The sequence below is a fragment of the Harpia harpyja genome, chromosome 7 (genome assembly GCF_026419915.1).
Source record: "Harpia harpyja isolate bHarHar1 chromosome 7, bHarHar1 primary haplotype, whole genome shotgun sequence".
NCBI lineage: Eukaryota > Metazoa > Chordata > Aves > Accipitriformes > Accipitridae > Harpia > Harpia harpyja.
The window spans coordinates 1,136,505-1,162,209 of record NC_068946.1 but is presented as its reverse complement, the minus strand read 5'-3'; the positions used below and the strand labels follow the sequence as shown (position 1 = coordinate 1,162,209).

The following is a 25,705-nucleotide window of genomic DNA, read 5'->3' as shown; positions in this document are numbered from 1 at the left end:
CGGATGCCGTGAAGGATGCGGCCGGGCTGGCTGCGCCGGGCTGCTGCCGGGGCGGGTGTCGCTCCTGACCCGGCACGCGCGGGCGTGAGCTGGGAGCTGCCGACTACGCTTCTTGGTTCCGTCGGGACATGGCTCCCGTCGCGACCATCCTCCAGGAACCCGAAGCGCGAGGCCGGCAGTCTTTCTCTGCGCCTCGCCTTCAGCCGGTGGGGTGCCGGCGGGAGGTGGGGGAGCCCTGTGGCGTTTTCCCTCTGAATTCCCGCGGGAAATGAAAGCCGGAGGTAGAGCAACCGAGGGGCAAACAACATGGCTCTGGCTCCCCGGTCGCTCGTGGGAGTTGGCCGATCTCCCCAGCCGGGGGGAGGATGACTCCGCCAGCCCACACGGCTCCGGGCTTGGCATCTCCTGAGCGATCCTGCCTGTCCCGGCTGTCCCCTGGGTGTTGGCTCTCGGTCCGGAGCCCCCCCCCAAGCCTGCAGAGCCACAAACGGGTTCTCGAAGCCTCAAGGGCACGAAGCCCAACGGCTGCTCCCTGGCATCAGACCCCTCCGGAGCTGGAGGTGGTGCGGAGGAGGTGGGTGCCGGGTCCTCCCCGTCCTCCCACCCTCCCCGTCCCCAGCCCTCGCGTTTGCTTCCCCTGACCCGCTCTTTGTTCTGGCAGCTGCTCGTGCCAGCCGTTCTCCGGAGGAGCCTTGTCACAGCCTTGTCGCAGCGTGTTTGAACCAATTGAAGTGTAATTGGGAGTAAATGAAGGAAATGGGTCATTTGCAAAATAGGTGCTTGAGTCGAAGGAGAAGAATAACCCTGACGCATCCCATCCCGCTGCGCTCGGCTTTGCCAGGGCACAGGGGCTGGCGAGCAGCCGTCCCGGCTGTCCGTCCGATGGCTCCCCGGGGAGCCCTGGGGAGCAGAGGAAGAACCCCAAAGTACCCGGGGTTTGCAGCATTCTGCACCTCCCTGTGTTTTGGTGGGCTCTTGCCTTCTGCTGGTCCGTCACTGGGACCGTGCTAGGATGCAAAGAGCCGGCAATTCGGAAGCGTTGGCCTTCGGGAAGTCATTTCTCCTTGGTCCTGCCTCTAAGAAAACCCCTTTGCCAGCAATGTCCGTGGCGTGGCTGACGTCCGCTGCCGCCTCCCGCTCCGGACCACGTCCCGTCCTTAAAACCAGTCGGGGTCCCTGCTCTTCCCTCCAGCTCTTCTCCCAGATGTCCTCCATAGCATATCTGCCGGCAAAGCGGAATAAGCGCTAGAAGGTGCCGGGTGCGTGCTTCCTTCTAGAAACCCTGCTGCTTTCATTCTGGAGGTGCGTGCTTTTGCTCTGCCAGATGCCAGAGCTTTGTGGTCGCCAGGGCGGGTGCCAGCCCATCGCGCCCGTCCCCTTCGCAACCGTCCTTGCCGAGCAGGTCCCTCGCCGGCAGCCTGCCGTCGGTCGCTGGCTGCTGCCCGCCCTGCCGGCACGCCAGCTCTGGGGCTGGGAGCGAAGCCTTTCCCGCAAGCGATTGCTACCCCAGTGCTTGGCACTGGGCGTGTTGTAGTGAATCAGACTCGCCGAAGGTGACCTTGGTTTTATTATATTAAACTGTCAAGACTCACATTTCTCTGAGCATTTGATTTATGCCCAGGATGCATCCTGGCAGCAAAGTCCGCAGCGCTAAAAAGGTGTCGCCGTTGGCTGGCCTCATTGCTCAAAATCGGGGATTTTATGGGTCTCCGCATACCGATCGGGGATCCGTGCCTCCTTCCCGAGGCAGCCAGCGGTGAAGCCTGGGTCCTGCAGCCTGGGCAGCACAGGAGCACCAACAAGGGCGAGATGATGGTAGATCCTGAGCAAGGATGCTCAGGTGGCGAGGTGCGGTGCTGAGGCACGTGCGCCCGTGGGCAGGGCTACCGAAAGCCAGGGGAGGTCGAGGCGTGATGCGCGCTTGTGCTCCCGAAAGCTGGGAAGCTGCTGCGCTGCGCGCTGGAGCTGGCCTTCGAAAGGTGAGCGTAACTCTTTGTGCACCCACGCTGAGGAGTTTCCATCTCCCCCCGGGCGTCACCGTGGGTCTCGGCAGCCTTGCACGGCTTTTCTCCCGCTCTTCCCCAGGCCAGATGCGTTTTCCGTCGTGTTCCTGGGCGATTAGCGGTTCTTTGGAGGTGCGTGGGCTGGGGAGGCATCCAACACCTGCGTGCCTTGGGAGGTGGCGGCTTTGCCCTGGGGGTCAGGCTAAACTCAAGCAGCTTTTCCTTTTCGCCCTTGATGAGTGCTGTCGGCAGCGTGGGTGCGCGGGCAGGGACCCGAAACCCCCGGAGTGCGGGGATGAGCAGGGGGAGACGAGATAACGAATTTCAAGGGAGTCAAAACTTTTGTCCTTCGAGAGAAGGCAGCAGAGCAGCAAGCGTGAGCCATGGTTTAAAATACCACTGATAAATCTCGTCTGGCCTAATTACCCAGCCTGGCGTTTGGGCTACTGCTCGGAGTCTCACACAAGCCTGCCGCGAGAGCGGGGTGCGCTGTGCCGAAAGCAGGGGAGCTGCGGCGTGGCCCCAAATCCGCTGCTCAGGAGAGCGGGAGAGCCCTGGGCGGCGTTCCCGTGGGAGCAGGGGGGATGGTCCTGTGGAGAGCGGCGCTCCGGGATGCAGCGGGGGCACGCCGCCCCCGACCTGTCTCTCCCGGGAGGGTTTTCCGCCTTCTGAGCCGCTTTTGCCGGGGAAGGGATGTGCGTGCGTACGGCTGCCGGCGCTGGAACCCGTGCGCTCTTGTGTGGGAAGAAGCAGCGATTTCCTCGCCACGTGCACGCGCACGAGCTGGGAGCGCTACGCATGTATTGCACAGATGCACGTATATATATATGTGTGTGTGTGTATGTATATATATATAACTGCTTGTTTTCCTGTCATACTAACACTTACTTATTTATTAAAAATCTCATCCATCAGGAGTTGCAACATCTGTTTGTGAAAAATAGCACATCCTTGGGCTGCAGCCAGGAAAATCATTTCATTACGAAATTGCAACTGTAAAGCAGCACAAAATCACAAACATACTGTACATTGAGATGCTTTTGTTTCCAAACTGCTCATTAGGAATGATACACGAGCCAAAATTATACCCTGTGTAAGGTGAATTAGGAGAAAATGAGCCCATCCGACCTTCTAAGTGAGCAGCAGTTAGTGCAGTAATTATTATCTCTGGTTAATCCTGCACCCACTGCAAGGCTGCGCTCAAGTTTCCCTTTCCGTCCCGGAGGGGATACGTCTTCACATCTCTTCCGTTCTTCGTGCCTAATTCGGGCTGACAAGGAACATACTTGAGAGGATAGGAAATGAGAAGCCTGGCTTAAAGATTATTTTATGTAAGGCAGGAGAGAGGATTGCGTTGCCGCCGCCGGGGGCTGCGTACGGCCCCGCGCTGGGAAAGGGCTCGGGAGGAGGCAGCGGGGGGGTCTGTGCGCGGCAGGGGGCTTCGCTCGCCGCTGCCCGGGATCCCCCTTGGCTCCTGTCCCCACTCTCTCTCGTTTCTTTTCTCTGCAGGTCTGGCGGTTCATCAGATAATCACTATTACCGTGTCCCTCATCATGGTCATAGCTGCCCTGATAACAACTCTTGTCTTAAAAAATTGGTAAGGTACTCTCCTGGGTCTGTTTGGCGTGGGGGGGTGGCGCGGGGACGGGGACAGGGTGGGGACGGGGGATGCCTTTCCAGCCGTGAGCGCCGAAGCTCGTGGTGTCTGCCAGGATGGCTTCCGAAAGGCATCGCGGGAGAGAGCGGGTTGTTTTATACCGAAACCTCCAGAGGAGGTCGAAGCAGCTGGCTTCGCCGTGCCCCTGCGGCTCCCCCGCCTCTCACCGCGTGGTGGGCGGCTTTGGGGACCGGCACGTGGCCAAGGGCGGGCGGCCGAGTCCCACGCGGGACGCGTGCGCATCGCTGCTCTGGGTGGCATCTCCTCTGCCGCCTTGCTTAAGCAGCTTTGCTGCTGCTCCTTAAATCACCGGCCTGGCTCAGCAAGCAACAATCGCGTTTTCTGACCTTCCCTCCCACTCCAGGGACCGAAGGGCACCTTCGGAGCCCCTCGGATGCCGCCGGTTTGAAGCGTGCCCCATCCCCCGGAGCGCTCGTGCGCTCCTCCAGCTTAATTTGCTCCCGTTTATTCTCTCAGCACGGCTGGGCGTATGGCAAAATAGGTTAGCTTTTCGCTTCAGGCGCTCGTGGCTTTACCTATTTTCCCAGGGAAACTGGCCTACTTTGAGGTCAGCGTCGCTGGTGTAGGGATATGGCTGCAGCTCTGGGCCGGTGGGAGAGCTGCCGTGCGGTGCTGCCGCGCTCGGCGGCGGCGGTTCTCTCCTCCGGCAGTGTCCTCCAGCCCGGCCGGCTCCTGCCCGCTCTGCCCGCCCAAGCTCTCCCAAGGCGCTGCAGCAAATCGATTCCTGCACGCAGGAGGAAATTAGAAAACCCGGTTGATGAAGAAGCTTGCTCGCTCCCCGGGATTAGAGGAAAACCTATTTGCAGGGCTCCGGAGGCATTTTCATCTCGGCAGAGTTGTAGCGAAGCGTTGCGGCTGGCCGAAAGCGCCGAGTCGCTCACCCCGCAGACGAGTTTGCTTTGGTGGGAGCGGGCCCACGGGGAGGCATCAGGAGTGCAGCCAGTGATGCTCCGGTTTGTATCTCAGGCAGGAGTTACTTTACCAAACTTCCCTAATCATAGCAGTATTTCAGTGAGAGCGTGGAAAATACTTTATAAAACACTTCTGGGATTTTTCTCTAGTAGTGGTCATGAGCAGTCCATATCATTGATCCGGCCGACCGCAGCTTGCCAGAACAGCTCGAGTAACCTAATGCTGAAGCCAAAAAGGGAAAAAAAAATGAATACAGTGATTATTGTAGCATAGAAATTGTTTACAGTAAGTGATGTTGGGAAATCCCCAGAGGATACCTGCAGGCGAGCGCGGTCAGCAGTCAGAGGTGCCCCAGGCGGGAAAGCAGCACCCTGATGAGTTTGCTCAGCTCTAACATTTGCCAAACCGCTTTGGGTTTTGACGCGGTTTTTAGGCTACCTCCGGCGCTGCTCGCGCAGGCGAGGGCCGGCCGCGTGCTGGCTGCGAGCTCCGTGGCAGAGCTGACCCAAATCACACGCTTAGTCCCCGGCCCCAAACGGGATGCGGTCCCGACCCCCGTCCCTTAGGCTGGCGCTTGTGCCCCTCGGGCAGGACGGGTGAGTGATGGCCGCGTGCCACGCTGGTGTCCTTCTTGTCGTTACTCCTTCTGCAAACGTGCCGTGGGGGAGCTGATGGTTATTTTAGTGGCTGTCTCTTTCGGCTGCATCAGCCGGTGCAGAGCAGGCTGTGCCCCGCTGCTGGCAGATGCTGCCAGCGTGGCCAGCACCACTCCTGGGGGAGCCCTGCGCTCCCGGCAGGCAGCACCAGCATCCCCAGCTCCCGCAGCCCTCGGAGTTGCGGTCTTCCGAAACTCCAGTATTAGGATAGGCGCTGTCAGTCCTGTTCAGAAAAAAGTGACATCTCACTTAAATCAGCGTCTAGACCCTTAAATAGGACCAGCCTGATCGAGGGCAGGTTCCTGCTAGCTGGTGTTCTCCCTTGTTTCCTTCGTACCGAACCGCAAGCATTGCACGGCCACGAGATCCCGTTGGAGCCTCCGGAGCCGGTGGAGTCACCGGGGAGCAGGGCTGCCCTGCCAGCCGTCCCTCGGCCGAGGGGGAGCGTGTCTGCCATGTCAGACCGGTTTCTGAGCTTATTTATCCCCATAAGTTAAACCCTTTTGGTGCCTCCCAAGCGGAAAAGGTTTCACTTACATTGTTTTCACCTGTCTTTTCACTTAAAAAAAGGCTTTCATTCCCTGCAGGTATAAACGTATGACTTGTCAAGTCATTCCTCTGATGGTAAAAAGCTTATATCTAAAATTTAAATTCGATCCTCCAAAAAAAAAAAAAAAAAGTGAGCCAAACGACTGCTCGATTGCGGCTGATCTTTCCCACGTGCCTGAATTCTAATCTAATATCGAGCGATGTACAATTAACGGCCGGTAGCGCGCGTTCCCCTGCCGAGCGTCAGCGACGCGCGGTGCGTCGTGTCCCTTCTTCTCTCCCCCGCCGCCCCAGCTGCGCGCAGAGCGGGCGCCCGCGGCGCAACAGCCACCAGCGCAAGCTGGACCAGCAGGAGGAGAGCTGCCAGAACCTGACCGACTTCGCCCCCGCCCGCGTGCCCAGCGCCCTCGACATCTTCACCGCCTACAACGAGACGCTGCAGTGCTCCCACGAGTGCGTCCGGACCCCCGTGCCCGTCTACGCGGAGGAGGTGTTGCGCTCGCCCGGGGATTATAAAACGACCTTCAATGGAAACAGGTGAGGCGGCCGGCGCGGTTTCCCTGCGGGTTGGGGTCCGCCGCCCCCTCTCTTCCCCGGGGAGATGCCCCGGGAGCGCGCGGCGGAGCTGCCTTCCTCTGGCTCTCTGAGCCGCGATGCTCGCCTGCCCCGTAGCTCAGCGTAGGCACGGCCGCTGGACTTCTCATCCCACTGATGAGGGTGGGCGGGCGGCTCGGCAGCCCCCATCCTTGCGGTGTTGGCCGGCCGTACCCCCCCCCCCCCACGGCTCAGCCAGCCCCGGCAGCGTTCGGCACCGCACGTTTTTCAGTTCCCGCCCGCTGCTGCTGCCAGCACGTAAATGCTGCTGGATCCATCTTCCAGCGTTCGTGCTGTCTCCTAAGTGGCATCGAAAGAGCTGCTGGGTTGCGAATGAGCGGCGTGATTAATGGAGGAGCGGGCGGGGAGAGCCAAATGAACCGTTTGTCTGATGTGAAATAACGATGCGTTAACGAGGAGGCTTCGTAGCGGCTGGCAGCACGGCATAAAAGATGCGAGCCCTCGCTCTGCGTGTCCCTTGCCTGCACGGGTGGGAGGTGGTCAGGAGTGACCTCTCCCCGCGCCCCGGGCTGGCTCCCAGAGCCCTTTCACTGGGTGCTGGTGCAGTTTCACCACGCCATAAACACTTGCCCCCCACCAAAGCTAGAGGGAAAATCAGGAGGGGAGTTTTGAGGGAGAAAACGAGCCACTGGTGCTCCACGCAGCCTGGCTGGACCGTGGCGTGCGTGCCACCCGCAGCTGACGTCTACCTGCATGAAGGACAGAAGCCTGGAAGCCAACAGCTTGATGGGCATCTTCTTAACCATCATCTTCTGCGTGCGCATGGGGTTTTGCTAGTTCACGTTTTTCAGGGTTTCCTCAGATCTTGGAAGGCAGAGAATTGGCAGGGATTTTCAAACCATTTCGTTGAACGTACACGTGCGTTGATTTTGATGCGAACCCCAGCCAAGCAGTCCAGGGGTGCCCTTGTTCTGGCTGGAAGGGGGTCGTCGCTTTTCTGCCGTCAAGTGATGCTTTCTGGGACCCTGTTGGCCTCGGTGCGTTTCCAGGCAGCCTGGCGGACCCCCTGCAGGCGATGGGCACGGCAGACCCGTGTGGGACCCGGGAGATGGGGAGGTGGCAGATAGGAGATGCTGCCATTTGGGGTCAGCTATCCCTGCAGCAATTGGCTGCGTCAAAAGGTGCTCGTGCACAGGGGCCAAAACATTCAATATTGCAGTCCGTCCTTCTCTTCTTCTCTCTCTGCTTTGCACCACCCTGGTTTCCGAGGCCAATAAGCCCATTCAAAGCATTACTTCAGAGATTATTTTTTTTTTCCCCCCTCTAAAAAAGCTGATTTTTGCAGCAGGCCATCTCGGCTTGCTCCTTGTGTGTTACATACTGCCACGTGCAAGCCCCTTTTTCTGCTCGCTGCAGACCCTCTTCTTCTGACCGGCATCTTATTCCCGTGGCCTTTGTGTCTGAGAAATGGTTTGAAATCTCCTGCTGACTGGCCGAAGCCTGTTTGACTTCTGGGGGCAGGGCAGACGCCATCGGGCTGTTTCCTGGTACGTACCGCGCTCCCCCCCGCGTCCATCACGTGTGTCCCCCCCGTGCCCATCGTCCCCTGCCCGTGAGCAGCCGCTCTCTTCCCTGCCTGGTGCCATCCTCCGCTCGCCCTTCTTTTGGGACGTCGGACTCAAGCAGGGCGGCTCACCCGGCCGGGATGGCTGGAGACATCTCCCGCCGTGGACGGGACGTTGGGTGCCAAAATGGCTTTTCCACGGAGGTGAATTACAGACGGGCCTGAGCTAAAAGGCAGGGACTGGGATGGATGTGGACTTGCGAGCGAAGGGTTCCTGGGGCAGCCTTGAGCTTCAGCCTGATCTTGAGGTTCCAGCCCACCTCTAAAACCTCGACAAGCGATCGTAATTGCCGGGCTGTGAAATGGCCTGATCTGTAATTAACCTCTTGCTGCATGAGGAACGGTCTGTCTCATTCAAGAGTCACGCATCCGACATGCACTCTCCATTGGTACCCGAAAGCTCATTTGATGATGTTTGCTGTCATAAACATTTCCATGCTCCCGCTGCGAGGGTGCCGGGGTCCTCCTCTTCCTCCTCCTCCTCCTCCTCCTCCTGCTCCCATGCCCCTTCTTGCTCTGTGGGAAGCCGAGCCTGCAAGCCTGTGTGCGCGGTCCCCAGCAGCCGGGTTCACGCCTCGGGTACTGCTGCAACCAAAGGAGTACAACGATGTTGTACTGGTTTCAACAGTACATTGTTTGGGGATTTTTTTTTTTGAGTTGGCTTGAGCCGTTTTCGCCTCCTTGTATTGCTTTTGAAGGTGGCACGGCCGATAGCGGTGGCAGGAAAAGCAATTAGGGTTCACTGCGTGCCAGCTCACCATGGGGCAGCGGTGCCCGTTCGAGCCGCGCGCTCAGGTGAATTAATTGGTCTGTCCCAAGTCCCTGCTGTAATGAATCATATATTCAGTGTAAATGAAATTTCCAGCCTTCCCTGACTGCAGCTTGCTCGGAATAGCCTGTTTAACATTATGCTCAGCTATTGAACACAGAAATATAATTAGATTAGAATGGAAGGGAATAAAAAGTTAATGGTCTCGGCTGTGCCCGGGGCTGGCTGTGTCTGGGCAGGCCAGGTGAGGTGTGTGCCTGCCTGCCTGCGTGGCGGAGGGCAGAAAGCAGAAAGCAGAAAGCGAGGGTTCGGCCGTCTGCCCACCGGCGTCTTTGCCCGCAGGGTCTCGCTGGCGTGACCCCGCTGCTCAGCCGGGGCGGCTCTGCCCCCCGAGAGCCTCTCCTGGCTGGAGGGGCTTTGCTAGGGAATTTAAAAGGCTCTCACTCCCCATCTATTAGTGTTCTCCCATTATTACTCTGACTTTTGTTGCGGCTGCTGTCTCGGGGGGATAGAGTGCCAAGGTACCTGGCCAGAGAGCTGGCGTTAGTGAGCAAGGGCAGCGGGAGGATGAACAGGGAGGTTCTGCAGGGTCTTCCTCAACAGCACGTGCGGACGCTAGCTGCTGAAAGCAAACAGCAATAACCTGCTGTACCTCTTCCACCGTGAGCTTTGTAGTTTGTGATGTCTGTCCGTTGGCTTAAAATTATTTTTAAAAAAAAACAACGCAAAACCCAAGCCAGTCATAGTTGGATGCCATCAGGAGCTCTTGTGCCTGAAGCGTAGAGGGAAGGAGAATGAGCAGCTCCGGGCTGTTGCCCACTATGGGAAGCCGGTGCAATTCCCACCGCTCCTGCCCAAGGTCCTGTGAAACTCTGTGCCAAAGACCGCACCTTGGTCATCTCCATACATTTCTTTAAATAGTTCAAAGCTGGTTCATTATGCCTCATTAAATCCTTGAAATTCTCATTGACCTGTTTTCATGGAATCCATAAAAGGCATATTGACATGCTCTGGAAAAATCTATCCGAGTCGTACCTTGAGCATAAGCTCCGTAACAGTCTTTCAATTATTTATACGGTTCTGGAAGCTGATGTTTGGTTTCATTAATGTTAACAAAGTGAGATGAATCCAAAAACTGTTCTCTGCATGTGTACACGTGCATGTGTGTATTTGCACCGGGGTATTTCTGGCATACACACGCCTAAGTGCTATGTCACGGTAAAAACCAGGTGACTGCCATAGAACCCTACCGTCTGTGGGGAGTAACCTCGAGAATGTCACCGTGGCACAGATAACAGGAGAAATTGCCCTCGTCCCAAAATGGGGTCAACCCAAATCCTTTAGAAGTTCAACAAGGTCACTTAATATTTTTTCTGCACCGTGCTACTTCCCGTGCATGGTTGCCTACATCTTCTGCCGGGGCACGGTTGTTAGAGCGAGGACCTGCCAAGGTCGCGGCGTGTATGTTTTCCGAGTGGCGGTGCTGCACGGCTGTTCCTGCAGCCCGGTGTTTGCCCCGCGGCCCATGGCAGTCAGCACGGCTCCCCGTGGCTTCCCAGAAGCCTGCGGTCGAAAGATGCTTTGCAACCCCATGCAAACAGCATTTTGCATCAACGCGTATGTGCCAGCTGGGACATCCCACAGACAAAATGAGTATTTCAAGTTTCACCTGTCCCTGTGTAAGGTAAAAGCTTCCAAGAGCAGATGGTGTTGAGATAAGCTCTCTGGTAGTCTGTCCCCTGTTGTCGCGGTTGCCTTGTACTGTCACCGGACAGATGCTGCTGAGCACAGGAGGAGCGGTGGGACTGAGGAAGCCTTTCCAGCTCTTGTTTCTAGAGGAGAGGCTGGTGGAAAAGGAGACGCAGCTGCTTTGGGCTGCACCTCTTCTGGAGGGATGGCTGTTCTCCTGGCTGGCTTTTACGGTAGCAGCAACGTCGCCTGAAGGTGACCTGAGCCGATGTTGATGCGCTGCATCTCGGCAGAGGTGGAGGGATGCTCTAGAGCACGCGGAGCTTCTTGGCTGGAGGGGTTACGTGCAGCTTTACCTTCCCAGCCCCTTTCTCTCAGTGTGAGCAGAGGATGGAGGGGGGCATGAGAGGAGCAACCCCCAGTCGAGGCGAGCAGGGCGTGGGGGGCTCTCCCCACTCTGCAGCCACACAGCCACGCACCCGGAGGGGTCAGACGCTGCACCGGTCTCCGCGACGGAGACCTCTCTCCTTGGAAAGGCTCAAAGCACTTTACAAGTTTTAATTGATGGCACTTCACAGCTCATAGCTGTCTAACAAGGAAATCAGTACTACGGAACGTGTAGAGTCAGAGCTGGAGACAGAAGACGGATGATGTGGCCGGGGACAGGGATGGCAGGGTGGAGAGGGGGTGCAGACATTTCGACTAGATGAGCACTGGGAGGCTGGTTGGAGTTTAATGGGGACTTTACATATGACAGTCCATCAGCACTGTGCGAGTACCGAACATCGTGCTGCCTAAATGGCAGCGTGGCATTTGACGACGCTGATGGCAACGAAAGGCTGGGCTGAGCGGCTGCAGGGAGCAGATGTAAGGGACGGTGCCGCGGAACGGTCTCCAGCCTGGAGAGCTGCAGGCAGCGCCGAGGTGGTGTGAGGAAACCCGGTGAAACTCATCGAGTTACATGGCAAGCAGATGTCAGAAGTTATTTCCCGGGGTCATGTTCATCCCGTGCCAACAGGAGCGATGGGGCGGGTTCCCGTGCCGCCGGCACGGTCGCTGCCGGGGCGCTGGCGCTCCCAGGAGCGGGCGATGTCGCCCGCGGTGAGCAGCTGTTGGAGCTTTCCAGCAGATTGCCTCGGCCGGCGGTCAGGTCCCGCGGGAACGCCGGCTTGTAGATGGATGTCGCACCTAGGAGGACGTGGCCCCTCCGCGGCAGCCCGGCGTACAGCTGCGGCGGCGCGGCCCAAGGCTGGCTTAGGTGGAGAGTAAAGCGGTCAATTAAAGCATTCGTGCCAGGCAACTCACTGAGGAACTATCTGCGGGGGGGTGTAAGAAGTGAAACTATCTGCGCCCCGATCACGGCAGATGACAGAGGAGACGCAGCGCCAAGGCAGAGGCAGGAACGGCCGCTGGTTTTGCAAACCGCAAGGTGAAATTTGCTGAAGACTTGAGTGGCTTTTGGCCGGGCACCGCAGCAAACTGTGGCTGTTTTGGTTTGATTTCATACTGGCTTTGGGGCTTCCTGAAATGAAGTTTGAGATTTCGCATTATTCTTGTCCTTAATCCCGCTCTCTTTGACTGAAAAACCCCATGGAATGAGATTATACAAAAATCGGTAAGGTTGATCAAGCACTGACCTACTTTGCACAAAGAGGCTATTTGGAATACAATATAAATTTTACATCCTGCAATGCATGCATTAAATAGTATTCATCCAGAACTATGCAAATGTTCGGCATCGCTGTTAGGGAAGTGGCGATTTGAGACCTGAAAATCGTAGTGGTACGGTAACGTTGATCTGACCCTAGCTTTTGCACAAGGCAGTTAAAATTGACAGTATTGTATGGTAATTCCGTGCTTTGAACACGGCAAGCAGCTGCTGTGATGGCCCCGTTCTGCCTAACAACAGCAAATGGTTTGTATTAACATTAACAGATAATGAGTCATCATAAAAAAGCCCGGCTTGCCTTCAGAGGAATAACAGCAGTCCCAACACAGCCCCCGTGCAGGAGATTAAGGACTCTGTAAAATCTGTCTCGCTAATTAAGACTTCAGCGTTGTTCTTGGAGATGGTATATATTGGGCATCTTGCTTCAAAATAACGTTGAAGAAAGAACCCTCGAACAGAAAGCGTATTGCATTTCTAAATGCTAATGGCCAGCTAGTCAGAGGCCGTAGCGTAGATGAGGGCATATATGTCATGAGCACACTCCGGGCAGCACTTCTGCATATGCTGACTATATATCTGCTGCATATAAAGCCCGCACGTGGGTAGCTCGGTCTCAGGCACAGCATGTATCGCTATACATAAAGCCAGTCGCATACAGGTAAAGCAAGGGGCCGCACACTAATGATGGGGAGTAATTGTCTTCACACAGAGGTTGAAAGATTACGTAGGGAGAGGTCTTTCGGAAGACGGCAAGTAAGTAGCATAAGAGGAACTTCAATAGGATCTCTGGGTTTGATGCTTAACCAATTCTCTATTGATTTCTTTAGGGCATTTAACTTTAGAAAATCTTGTTAGTACTCATCATCATCTTCTCATCTGCCAGAGCACTCGCCGCTCCTAGCCCGAGCATGAAAAGCTCCAGAATGCAAGGATGCTCAGAAATAAATCACGCTTTGGAAAAGGCCCCGAGGAGATAGAAGCGCGCAGTAGGGCACACCGAAGGCTCTTAGTCGCTCCCACTGCTCGCCAAAAGCGTCCCTGCCCCAGCGCGCGCATCCCCGTTCGGAAGGCCGCCCCGCGAAACGCGGCGGAGAGCGAGCTGGGCAAGGCTGGGCCTTCTCCAGGGAGGCAGAAGTAGTGGTCCCAGTCCCAAATGCAGACTGGCAACTCGGCAGGGGGAGGTGACTGACATCCCGCTTCCTCCGTACCCCGCTCCCCCGGGATGCTCGCCCACTGCCATCGACATTTGCTCCCCTGAGCCCCGCGGTGCCGCTGCTGGGAGGAGGGGGAAGCCTCCGGGCTCCTGGGGGGCATCGGAGAAGCGATGCGAGTCGTGGTGCGTTGCCCTGTCGTGATTTAACCTTTGTTTTTCTTCTTGTCCTTAACAGGATTCCATTGGTGAACCTGTAAAAAATATAAAAAAAATAATGGGTTACCTGTACCTACCATTTCCGTTTACCAGTAGGAGACTCAAAGAGCAGCGTTCTATGGGCCAAATATATTTTTATAAAAATGAACACGCCTATAGGTAACTGCGTTTTTCAAAGAGCGCGTTTTTTGGAGAAGAGAAAGACAAATGTGCGAGCAAAGAATCCTGTGGAGGAAGAGGAACCGGCGAGGGACTGAGAGGGAAGGACTGGGCGCCTGGAGCCTGGACGCGGACTGTGACTCTGAACCTGTGCCAATAATACCATTATGTGCCACGTACCGATGCAAAGACTTCGCGAGAAGCCGAAGCTCAGTCGATAACGCCTAGAAACGTTGTGGAGGACGAGTGGGGCGTCTCTTCTGGTGGGGTCATTCATTCCGGTCCATACGCATACATACATACGATATATGTAGAGAGAAAATATATATATACACACACAAACACTTTTTGTACTGTAGCAATTTTTGGAGATCTTAAATACTCATTTTTAAAGAAGATGTCATGGGCTAAAAGTCTCATTTCTTTAACACGCATAATACAAACTAGGTGAACCGATGTTTTCTACTTTGGCAGCTTGCCTTTCGAACCTATATGTGTATATATAGGTAGACATATATACATATATATACGTATGTGTGTGTATGTATAAACATATATATGTATGTATACATATAGAGAGAGAGATATATATAGTTTTGGTTCTTTTTGGAAATGCTTTTCCAGTGGTGGCGAAGTGACCGCAGCGGCGAGCGGCGGGGGACGGCCGGGGCCACGCTGCCGGCACGGCAGGCTGCCGGCGGGGAGCTGGGGAGAGGCTTCCCAAAAAACAGCCGGAGCGCGGCTGCACTGCCCCGTGGTTCCTCCGGCTCCGGAAGGGATGGCGGAGCGCTCTGGAGGCTGGTCTGGAACGCAAGGAGAATGGGAACGGGCTGGGGTTCTAGCTAGAAGGATGCCTCTGGGCCAAATTCACAAAGTGCATTCCTGCTGTCGGAGGCCGGAGGAAGCGTGACGCCGCGGCGAGAGGAGCGGGCAGCAGAGGAGCTCCCCTCTCGCCCGGCCACTTGGCCGTTGCAAGCCCCCTTTCCCCGATGCGGGATGCCACCTGCACGGGGCGGATCCTGCTCCCGCTCCCCACGGACCCCCGTGTCCGAGACGGTGCTCCCGCACCATTGCGTTCCCAGGGGCAGGGCGAGCAGGAGCGAGCAGGGAGCTCGCAGCAAGCAGGTCCTCCAGCTCCTGGCAGCTTGAAGCACCTCGAGGTGGTGGCAAAGGGTATTTCCAGACTTCTGCAGCCCGATACATCATCAGGGGAGATAGGAAGAAGCCCAAAAGCCTGTGTCTGCCCTTTGTTTCGCGGAGCTGTATTCGGTGTGATGCCTCGAGGCTGGCCGGGGATGGGTTTTAGGCATGGGCTTTCAATGGAAGGGCCTCTCTTGGCACAGAAGACAAGTTTCAGGAGCGGGATGTGGGAGTTTTTTTGGAAAACGGCTTCTCCGTTGGCCACGACACCAAAGCTTGCTCAGCCCTTTGTGAGAAACGAGAGAGGAGCGAGCCCGTTGCCTCCTGACCCAGCCCAAGACCAGCGAGCTCCCGGGAGCCTCTTCCTTTTCTCTCCTGGTCTTGGCTGGGTCTGCTGCGGCAGGAGAAGATGCACAGTCCACAGTCATGGGGATCATTTGATAGCGTTAAAAAGGGAATTTTGCCCAATGGTTTGCCAGTGAAGTACTGTTCTGCTGGCTCTGGTTTGGTGTGTTGCTCTAGGAACACGTCCTGCCGTCCATCCACCTCCTGCTGGGATGGGTGTTTTTGGTGGGTGCCGACGAGCTTGCCAGCCTACCCGCAAGCCCCCCCCGTCCAAGTCTTTCCACGGAGTCGGGTGCTGCCGTCGGTGTGGCCGGCCATGCCGTGCCCCTCCAAACCGGTGCGGGTGGGAGAGCCAGGCAGGAGGGGGGGATGGCGGCCGCAGGCTGGGGTCTCCCAACCTGCCTGGTGTCTCGCCACGGTTTGCTTGTGCTCTTTAACACGTGCCCTGCTCCAAGCTTGGGCTTGCCCATATAGACCGTGCCAAGGCAAAGCTTGCAGAGGGCTCCCGGGTAACTGCACTGTACGATTCGTGTGAGGGTCTGCTTCACGTCAGACACCGAGATGGGTCTCGGTTGGGTTGCTTCGACATTACGTGGGTGGGAACGACAGCAGAGTTCAGACCAAAGTCCTCCAGTTCTTTTTGTAAACTGCCCTTCGTAAACACTAGCTATTTTTTAGAATTGTCCAGATACACGTTTCTACTCATCCGCTAATTATTCAGCACCATTTCTTTATTATAACGAACGTGCAGTTTAAAAAAAAAAAACAAGCTCAGAAACTTCTGGTATTGTGCATAGCCACGTGTGCGGTCTCTTGTTTCCGTACCCTTTTCTGTCCTTTTCTGATGGAGTCGCACAGTCTGGATTATTTTTCCTGAATTTTTGGAAGCTGCCCCAGAAAGAAGTCTTCCTTGCCGGACCTGGCGATTACCTGTGGACTCGCACCAAATGCAACCAAATGTTGCGTTGGCAACATTCCCCGTGACTCCGACGAGCCTCGAGCATCGCCTCGGGCTAATTCTGCACCGGGGTCGCTGCCGACCGGCAGCTGGAGAGGAGGAGGGGGAGTTACTGTTGCTCCTGGCCAGGTTTTAGTCCTTGACCGAACCCGTTCCTTCTGCGGAGGTGGTTTCTCATGAGCGCTGAGCTGGGCGGGCATGGGCGGCAGCAGACACGCGTGTCCCTGGGGCTGGGTCTTGGTGTTGGGTATTTGACAGGGCTGGGTCCCCTTAGACTTCTGCAGCGGAGCGGAGATCTGCTCTTTTTTTTTGTGTTTCCTGAGAGCGAACCTTTCCATCATAGGGCTGGGCACGGGGCAGGGGGGGTCTGCTGGGGGGCTCTCATGTCCGGCTCTCTGGGCCGTTGGGTGGGATGCCTCCCCGGGATGCCTCCAGGAGCAGGGGGGACACGACGGTGTCTCGCTAGAGGAGCGACCCCCCAAAGCTTTAGCCTTCCCTGAGAAACGCAGGGAGTGTTTGTCCTCGGGGCGTCCCAGGGGGTCTGCCCCGAAACGGGGAGGCACGTCGGTGCTGCGTGGGGTCCTGTCCGCGTCGCCGACAGTCTCACGTGCACGCCGAGGGGGGCTTGGGCATGCAGCGGGGTGCGATTAGAAGCGCAGAGCGTTGCCTCGCTTGGGTTACCGATGCCCCTGCTCAGCGGCCGCGCAGGGGAGCACCCCGGGTGCTGCTCGCCCCCAGGGCTGCACTGGAGTGAGGCTTCGTGGCAGCGGGGGTCAGCCAAAACCCATGCGGGGAGCGCGGGTTCCGAGCCACTACTCCAGGGTGATCCGTCATCTCGGTATACCGGGGCTTTTGTGCTTCACTGATGTAAACGGTGCAGCCCCCGCAAGTTACCCTTGCTGGCACGGTTTTTGAATTCTCCTTCTTTGTTTGACTTTGCTGGCATCAATCCACTCCAGCTTGGGAGCCACATCTGTTGTGCTTCACCCGTTGATCTTCCTATTTATTTGTATGTGCTGGCTGCACCCAGTAGTTCTTGCGGGTATTCCAGTGTAATCTCGACAGCAATTTGACATCATAAAATATATCTCAACTCCCTCGTTCCCGAGCGTTTGAAGCATCGTTCTGTATTTCTGTGTGTATGGAACCTGCTGCCTGAAGGGGAGTCGTCAGGCGGAGCTGGGGGCTTGGCAGGGCGGCGCGGGCAGCGCCGGTGCCGGTGATGGAGAGGTGCCCTGCCCCGAGCCCGGCACCTGGCTCCCGGGAAATTCCCTGCGGAGCTGGGGGCAAGGAGGGGGAAGCGTGTCTGTGTGTGTCTGTGTGTGTGTCAGGGAGAGAGAACGAAGGCAAATAACTTTGACCCCAGGTGACGGGAGCAGGTTTCTGACAGCAGGACTTGCGTGAGCTTTCCACATAGTCTGCAGAAGGACACGTCCTGGTCACCAAGAGATGAGCGGTGAACCAGGGAACAAAAGTAGATGCACAATCTTCCCTTATTTATAAGGACCAACAGCACTTGCACTTTATCAGAGAAACCCTCCCATCCCTATGCATGCCAAGCACACCAACAAGGGACAACTGCCAGGAGGAAGGAAAGGAGGGGAGGAAGAAGGGAAGGGCCGGAGCTGCAAATGCGGTGATTTACGAGGCAGGATCCTAGCATCCCAATGTCTTTCGTAGTCAAGAGAAATGAACCGTGGTTATTTCATTCCCTACTATTGATGAAAGCCAAAAAAAAAGAAAGAAGTGAAAACAGAAAGTCACATTTTCATGGAATAGACCGGTCGAGGAGATCCTTCACACCAGGGAAAAAGCAGGCAAGCGGGGTGTTCACAGGCACGTTCCTTCATGACCTGTGACATGTTTCGGCGACATTGTCTGGCCCCAAGGTCTTTTGGCTGCCGCAGCCACAGGCAATGGCTCTAGATGGGCTCCTTCCATCGCTGCCCTTTGCCGGACACAAAGTTTTGTCTTCAGCTGGCGGGAATTGTGCCAGGGTTCATCGGCTTGAGCCAGCCCAAAGCTTATTCAGCAATAACGGGGGCAGTTTTGCTAATGCTCGTGCCACCAGGTACTTTGAATCGGCTGGAGCCGCTCGCCTGAGCAGCGGGGTCTTGCTCCTGTGCAAGGACAGAAGGGACTTGCGCGCGTTTGGAGAATTAGGGTTTTTTCTGTTCTCATTCAGAAGCTGAGCCCGTTTTCCAGCCCGATAGCGTTGCGCAGGTAGCAGGAAACCATGAAATTCCACCGTGAAACACAGCCCTGTGCGCTGGACGGCATCGTTTGCATTGCAATGGATTGAGCCACGGCTTGCGAGCAGCGAGGCGGTGAACGTCCCTTGTGAACGTCCCCGTTGTGCCTGGGGAGGTCATCTCGCTGCGGTGCCGTGCTGGGGAGCCCTGGGCACGCGTGTGGTGGGACTCGATGGATGGACAGTAAATCCAGGGGAGCAGCCGCAGCGGGTGCGGGGTGCAGCCCGGACGCGGCATCGGGCGTCCGCCACCGCCTAGGAAAACTATGTTGCCGGTGTGCCCTTTCTTTGGAAAACCAGAGCTTTTTACGGTGTTTTGTTTCATTGTGAATCTGGCAGCTTGAAAAAAAAAGGTTTGCTCCTTGCTTTGCCGTAAACTTCCAGCTAGCTGCTTCGTGTTGCTTTTCGGTTCATTTTATGGATTTCTTAGCCCCTTGGTAGTTACTAAGAAATGCGTCACGGCTGCCGAAAGGCTGCCAAATCCCCCAGATGTGTGGTGGTGTGTCTGCGTGTTGGTTGTGGCTCTGTCTTAGAGAGAAAACGGCTTGGGGCGAGCCCTTCTCACCGCCAACCTCTGCAGGGAGCCGGCAAAGCCGGCTGCTCCTGTGCCGGGACGGCGGCTGCTCTGCTCCCCCCGGCAGAGGAGAGGCTGGCTCTCCCTCGGGCTCTGCAGCAAGCCCAGACCTCCCGGGGCTGTGCGGGACCTTTCCTCCGTCAAAGTCCCTTGCAGGCGCCGAGCAGGAGCTGCAGGACTTTCTGCTCCTGCCGAGCCGCGGAGTTGGCGCGACTGCTTGGGCGAGGGCTGCCCGCTGCGGCCGGCGCCGGTGGGCTCTTTGCTGCGCCAAACTCAGCTGGTTTGGGGCTACCGGTCCCAGCTACCGTGTCGCGGCGCCTCGGGGTACGGCGGGCAGATTGGTAGGGTTCGGTACCCAAGCCCCTGATTTTTGCAAACCGGGGTGTCCCGAGGGCAGCGTCGTCCCGTAGCATCCGCGGGCGCGCGGGGCAGAGCGGGTCCCGGGCGGCTGCCCATCTCTCCGCGTCTGATCGTTTACCTTCACTCTGTCTTCCCAGCTAGAGATAAAGGGCAGCCCGCCGTGGCGGCGGTGGAGGGGCTGTGCGGGAAGCGCGCTCCGCCGCGCTCTCCAGCCTCCGCGCCCTTCGCCGGCCGGCAGGTCGGAGCAGCGATGGCAAAACCAGCGCGGGGAGAGTGCGCGGGGGCGGATTTCAGGTTACCTCTTCTCCATTGGCAGCTTGTTGTGAAGGAAGGTAGTTCAGCTCAAATGGTAGTTAAATAGTAGATATTCTACACATATTATATATTTTGTAAAAAAAAAAAAAAAAAAAAATAGAACAAAAATATATATATACTATCTCAGCCCACCCATTTCAGGATGAATGTGGTTGGAATTTTGGTTCAACCAGGTTTAAAATCTGTAAGCGATTTTTTCAAAACCAGCAAGAAATCCCTCACCATTTCAGAAGTCCGTGGGTTTGGTCTCCCGATCTCATGTAACGCTTCTCACGCATTTTTAAGAATTATTCTCAGCGTTTGTAGGTACATTTTTAATAGTGTCGCGAGTGGAGATAATATTTCCTTTGAGAAAAAGTCTATGTTGCACAAAAATGTACACTAAGGGCACAGATTTCTGACCCAGATTCTTCTATTTTAGGTTCCGAGGGGTTTATTTTTTTGTTTGATAGGACATGTACAGTGAAGTTTACACTTTATTTTTATTTTGCCAAAACCCGTTTTCTAACATGAGACAGCTTTTACTTTGTAACCGGTTTGACATCACTGAGTACTTCTTTCTTTTCCTGGGAAAATCCTGCACCGCGAGACATCCCGCCCGTACGTGGGCGATGCGCTTGAGGCCGTCGCCGGCAGAAGCGGCCGTCGCCTTTCGGCATCGCGGTCGCCCCCGGCGCACCCACGGTGCGAGCCGGGGCGATGGCAGCGGGGAGCTGGCTGCCCCGGGGGGGGCCCGGGCAGGCGAGAACTGTTTTCTTCCCGAGTGGTTTTTAATTTGTCTCTGTACTTCGAAGCTGTGTATTTGGAAGCACTGTAAATGCCACCCTATACCGATTTCCCTGTGTATATTTAGTACTCTGATGTTGCTATTAAAACTGATATGAGAACCGCGCAGCCGGGTGGTGACTGGGTTCCTCTGCGTGGCGGTCGTGGACCCTGGGGAGGGGACGGGGTCGTTTCGGGGGCCGGGGGGGGGGGGGCAACCGCTCCGCAAGAAGGAGCCCGGGGTCTTCCCTGGAGAAGTCTCCCTGGCTCCCCGGCTGCGCATCCCTCGGGCGAGCGGCCAAGAAACGGCTCAGCCTTCGTCCCGGGAGGAGGGTCTCGCGCGTCCCCTCGAGGTCCCCACCGCGGCAACAGCCGCCTCCGGACCCCGCGGCAGAGGCGGGAGGGCACCGGGTCCCCAGGCTCACCCAGCGTCCCCCAGGGCTCGGGGGGGGGACGACCCGCGCACGCGCGTTGGGACCGAGCGCTTGGAAGAGGGAAGCCCTTTAATAGGACAGTTGGAGGGCGAATTAAACATCACTAACGATGTTTTAAATAAACAGCTACGCAATGAGGTAAGCAGGCGTTACAGAACTGCTTAACCTAGATGCATGTTTTACATAAAGAGAAATTCCGCCCTGAGCAGATGCGTATTAAAACGGGATTTCTTGCTCGCAAATTTGGGTTGAAATGGGTGATGATGGTTCACGCTCAGGCTGTCGTGCTCCCAGGCGGGAGCTCGCCGGACAGACAGACGGCCGTGGGGAGCGGGGTGCCGCGCGGAGGGGGCTTTCGCAGAGCTTGCTGGGCAGCGGGGGCAGCTCCCAGAGCCCCCCTGCTTGCTTGCTGGCCTCCTCCCCTTCCCCAGGACACCGCGGGACGGCGTGGCTGCGATCCTTCGAAATGCTGTCTGACCTGGAAAGGGGGAAAAGCCTTTTTCAGTGTCTGCATTGGCTTGGAAGAGGGATGACCTGAGAAGACGGAGCTCGGCACAGCCGCCTGCTGCTTTCGTTTCCAGGACCCTTTGCAGCTCTCCGTGCCAGGCCAGCCACCTGACGGCACGCCGAAATGGGGACCAGAGATGCCGCCCCTCCCCAGCCTGGCCAAATCCTCCCCAAAACCTCTCTGCTGTGGGAAAATATGTAGGAAAATAGGGAGGGAGAAAGTGAGACGCTCTTCATTTTAGGGCCAAATTGCCAGCTTAAATCACCGTGACAATGTGTACAAGCTAACAGGATGCGAGCGGCTCTGAAGCTGCGTATATCAGCCGGAGAGCTCTGTTTGTTTCCAGATACAAGTGGGATTTCAGGGCATGAAATACAGTGTTGGGATCTCATTCCTTTCCCTGCTATTTGTCACAGCCGGAAACGTACTCGCCAGCTTGAATTGTTGCAAGCGTCGCTGCTGGGAGCGCAGGGGAGAAATATTGCGCTGAGCCGTGCAGCGTGGGAGAGGGGACGTGGGGGACGAGGAGGAGCCGAACGGCTCGGGCGGGTGGGTGCTGCACAGTCTCGCCCGGATTTGTGCGCTTCGCTCGCACGGATTGCGACGGCGGCGGGCAGCCGGCGCGGCTGCAGGAGCAGGCGGCAGCTCGTCGCCGCTCTGCTCCTTGGGTGACTTTGGTGCGCCGTGAAAGACCGTTGCTGCAGGAGCTCCTGCCCAGCCCGGCGAGCTCAGCTTTCTGCATTGCAGCCGAAGGGGAGTACCGGCCAAATCGGCATCCCCGCAGAGCCAGCCCCGCAGAGCCGGCCATCCCTGCCCCCTCCAGCGCCGATCGCTGCCGGCACGGAGCCAGGAGCATCCCCTCCTGCCGCTCGCCCCCGCCGCGCAGCGTGGACCAGGGCGCAGCCACCGGGCACCGTGCCCCGGGGTAAGCGATGCCCCGAGCGGTCCCCGGGGGCTGGCGGGGCCGTGGCTGGCTCACCGTCCCCTTTCCAGCGCTGGAGGCTGCGATCTCTGCATCCCTTCGGGGCTGCCTCCGCCCGGCAGCGGGGCGAGACTGGAAAAGGAGGCTGGAAACAAAAACACGAGCGCGCTGATGCCGCAGCACACAGTTCTGTTAAAAAGTAGGACTAAGCATTATCCAAGTTTAATTATTATAATTATACCGGGGCGAAGTAATTGCTGCAGATATTTTAAGCATCAATCAACATGCTATTTTGAAAAACGAAGCCCTGATTTTTCCAGGGCTAGGTAGTAACTATCAACATGCAACAATGCTGCCTGCAGAAGGAGGAGCCCACCAAGGAAGGTTTTTTAAGCCGGTCCTGTTTTCTTACTTGCAAATAAGGATTGGGGGGGGAGAGATGAGAAGGGGGGAGGCGGAAAGGGGTCCCCTCGCCGTGGGGAACCGGTCGTGCCGGTGTCCCCGTGTCCTGCGAGACGTGCGCTAGGAGCCGGGGTCCCGGCGCCAGGCTGGGCTGCAGGAGGAGCACCAGCTTCGGGAAGAGGAGCCATGCGTGGTGCGATGACCCCACCTCGGTGGTGGCTTTGAGGAAGATTGGCTGGGGCTGGATGATTTAGCGATGCTGAAATCATTTAAGCTTGTTATTGTGGTTTCTATGGCTCTCTGGCTGGATGTAACGAATTGTCTGCATCATTTTCCAGATGGATCGTTCTTAAATCATCCAGGACAGGCTTCAGGGCTCAGCACTGAAGCAGTAGAAGGCACTTCAGTTCAATAAATGCTGGAAATGTGCTATATTGAGTGCTATTTCTTATTAAAAGTTTAAGTACATCATCCGAGCTGATGGGTCTCAATGCCAAGATCTCCATGCTTCGCACTCCTTCCAAGTGCCATCAGTTCCCCGTGGGGCTGGGGGACAGGGATGGGGCCGTGCGTGGGTGTCCGCGGCAGGAGGCAGGGTGGCTCCACGCAGGGTGGACGGGACTCTGCCGGCTGAGCTCGGCCGGCAGCTCATCCCTACCCACAGCCTCCCCCTAACTGGACGGGTACCAGACCCCGGCACAAATCCAGCTCCCGGCGGGTGGCGTGGCCCAAACATGCCTGGACTTTGGGCTGAACGCAACCTTTTCTTCAACTCGGAATTATTCGAGTCATCGAAAAGTTCCGTCGCAAAATGGAGGGTTTATTACTGCTGTCAGGCGCTGAAGCAGGCCACGGGTCACGTCCACCCGGCCTCGCGCCGAGCCCCCGGCAGCGGCCCCGTGGCAGGGCGTGCTGCCGAGGCGGCGGGGCTTGCATCTCAGCATTTGGCCACGGATGTGCATGCCCAAGTAAATGACGAGCGCTGAGAGAGCATTTTATTACTGCCAGGCAATTTGTGCTAATAAGCAGTTTGGAGCAGCACAGCCTCTCAGCAGAGAGATGAATTATGGCAGGAGGGCGTTGGAAGGCGAGAGCCCCAAGGATGCAGCAGCGGAGGATACCTGCACGGAAAGCAGCGGGGTCGGTCCGTGGTGGGATCGGCCAGCGGTGGGGTCAGCCCATGGTTGGGGTCAGCCCGTGGTTGGGGTCAGCCCGTGGTTGGGGTCAGCCTGTGGTTGGGGTCAGCCCGTGGGTCTTCTCCATCTGCCCACCTGGGGTGGGGAGCATCTTCTCCTGAAGACTCGGGAAGCACGAGTTGCGATTCGCAGGATTCAAATGCCAGGCTGGTGTTAGATCTAACCTCGGGTTTTATTGCCGCTGATACGACCCGAGCCCCGAGACTCCAGGACCTGTTCAGCTCTGCCAGGATTGACATGTCTTGTTCATCCTCCGAGCGTGATATTAACTGAAACCTCACATTTATCTCAGCTCCTTGTCAGGCCAAAACAGGGACCGAGTTTCTTCGGGGTTGTTACTATCTTTCCCTTGCAGATTTTCAAACGTGAATAAGTGCTGTGACTGGAGCAGAGGACGGGCGGCAGGAGCCGGTGACGAGCGTCCTGGGAGCCCGCTCCTCGCCTCTGCCGCAGCAGAGGACCAGCGCGGGAGATGCGTTAGCAAAAGCCCCGGTGGGACCTCGGGGCCTCGGCGAGGCACCGTCCCTCTGCGCAGCCCCGTGCGAAGGCTCGTGCAAAGCTGTGCGTGAAGCTCGTGCCTGCCCGAGCAGGCTGTCGCTCAAGCAGCGATGCTGGGGAAGCACGTCCGCCTCCGTGGGCGAGCCGTGTCCTCTCGGGAGCGGTATTTATTGACCTGTCAAAGGGCTTAGACATGGCTGACCGCGCTCCCCCCTGCAGCAATTGATTTCACTTGGCTTAGATCAGGGAACAGTTGATGTCTTTGCCTGATACTCACTCTGGCCATCAATAGCGTGTTTAGAAATTCTCACCTGGTTTCACTGGCTGGAGAGCATCGCCTGATGTTTCCAGGGGGCAACGCTAACACCTGTGGCCCAAGTACGTCCTTGGGGCTTTAATTTCCCAGAAAAAGCCATCGTTAAGCAGCGCTAATTCGGCCTCTGGTTGCCACTGAGTATTTCCAAGTTTTCCACTAACCCAGGAGACTGCAGTGTTCATGATGGTAACAGGGAGGCCAACCCTCATCCCATTTTTGCCTGAGAAGTGGGATCCACTCCGTGACAGCTCAGTGCTTTCCTCCGAGTCTCCTCTCTCCGACCTCGCCGGCTCCGCGACCGGGGCAGATCTGGACGGCCCCGTCCCCGGGCTGTGCCGCGAGGGACACAGCCCCCATGGGTCCAGTGGAGTGGAGCCCCATGCGGGGAGTCGGAGCGCAGCATCCCAGTCCGGGGCTGGCCGGCCAGGTGTCCTGATTGCCCAGTGGTACAGGAGCCAGACTGTCCTCCTCCCCGGGCGCGTGTTTCCAATTACCAGCACATCTTTCTCTACTTCTCCGTCTTTAAAAGGCTGGCCGGCACTTTGCCCTCGGTCTATAAAAAGCACAGCTTGACATTTATTTTTCCCTATCTATTTCTCATTCGTGTTTTCCTTCTTGCTTCAGACTCCGCGCCGACATCCAGACCGACAGCTATACACAGAGCAGTGGATCACAGCCAGCACCATTTATAAAATGGTTTTGTGAAGCCAGGAGAAGAGCAATATCCATGTAACAGTCCATAAACCTGTACATCAAAACAATTAGCCGTGAGCACAGTCCCTGGTAAAGAAAGGGCCCACGTTCACCAATTTGCTTTCAATCAGCCCAGAGAGCCACTCAGCTGGGAGTCAGCTGGTGGCCGGCAACATCCATCGCCGCCGCTAATGCTTTGGGCTGGTATATTTGCACTGTTATTCTCCCAGGGTTTGGGAAGGCAGGAGCCCTCCAAATGTGGCCCTCCTGGGCAGAGAAATGGGGACGCTGGGGCTTTTCTGCAGCCGCACGTCGCAGGGGCAGGAGCTGGTTTGTGCGTGCTCAGACACGCCACCCTAATCCCACCGATGTCTCGTGCGAGTCAGGTGGAGCGTG

The 25,705-nt window shown here is 56.9% G+C and overlaps 1 protein-coding gene across 1 annotated transcript in view; it reads left to right on the top strand.

Moving 5' to 3' along the window:
• AJAP1 (adherens junctions associated protein 1) overlaps positions 1-20,466 on the top strand; it is a 46,259-nt gene extending 25,793 nt beyond the window's left edge. The window contains 4 exon segments of the mRNA XM_052792685.1: positions 3,513-3,600; positions 6,093-6,335; positions 7,770-7,900; positions 13,493-20,466. Coding sequence (XP_052648645.1) covers positions 3,513-3,600; positions 6,093-6,335; positions 7,770-7,842 — 404 coding nt within the window. The 3' untranslated portion in view covers positions 7,843-7,900; positions 13,493-20,466.
• Positions 20,467-25,705: the final 5,239 nt, after the last annotated feature.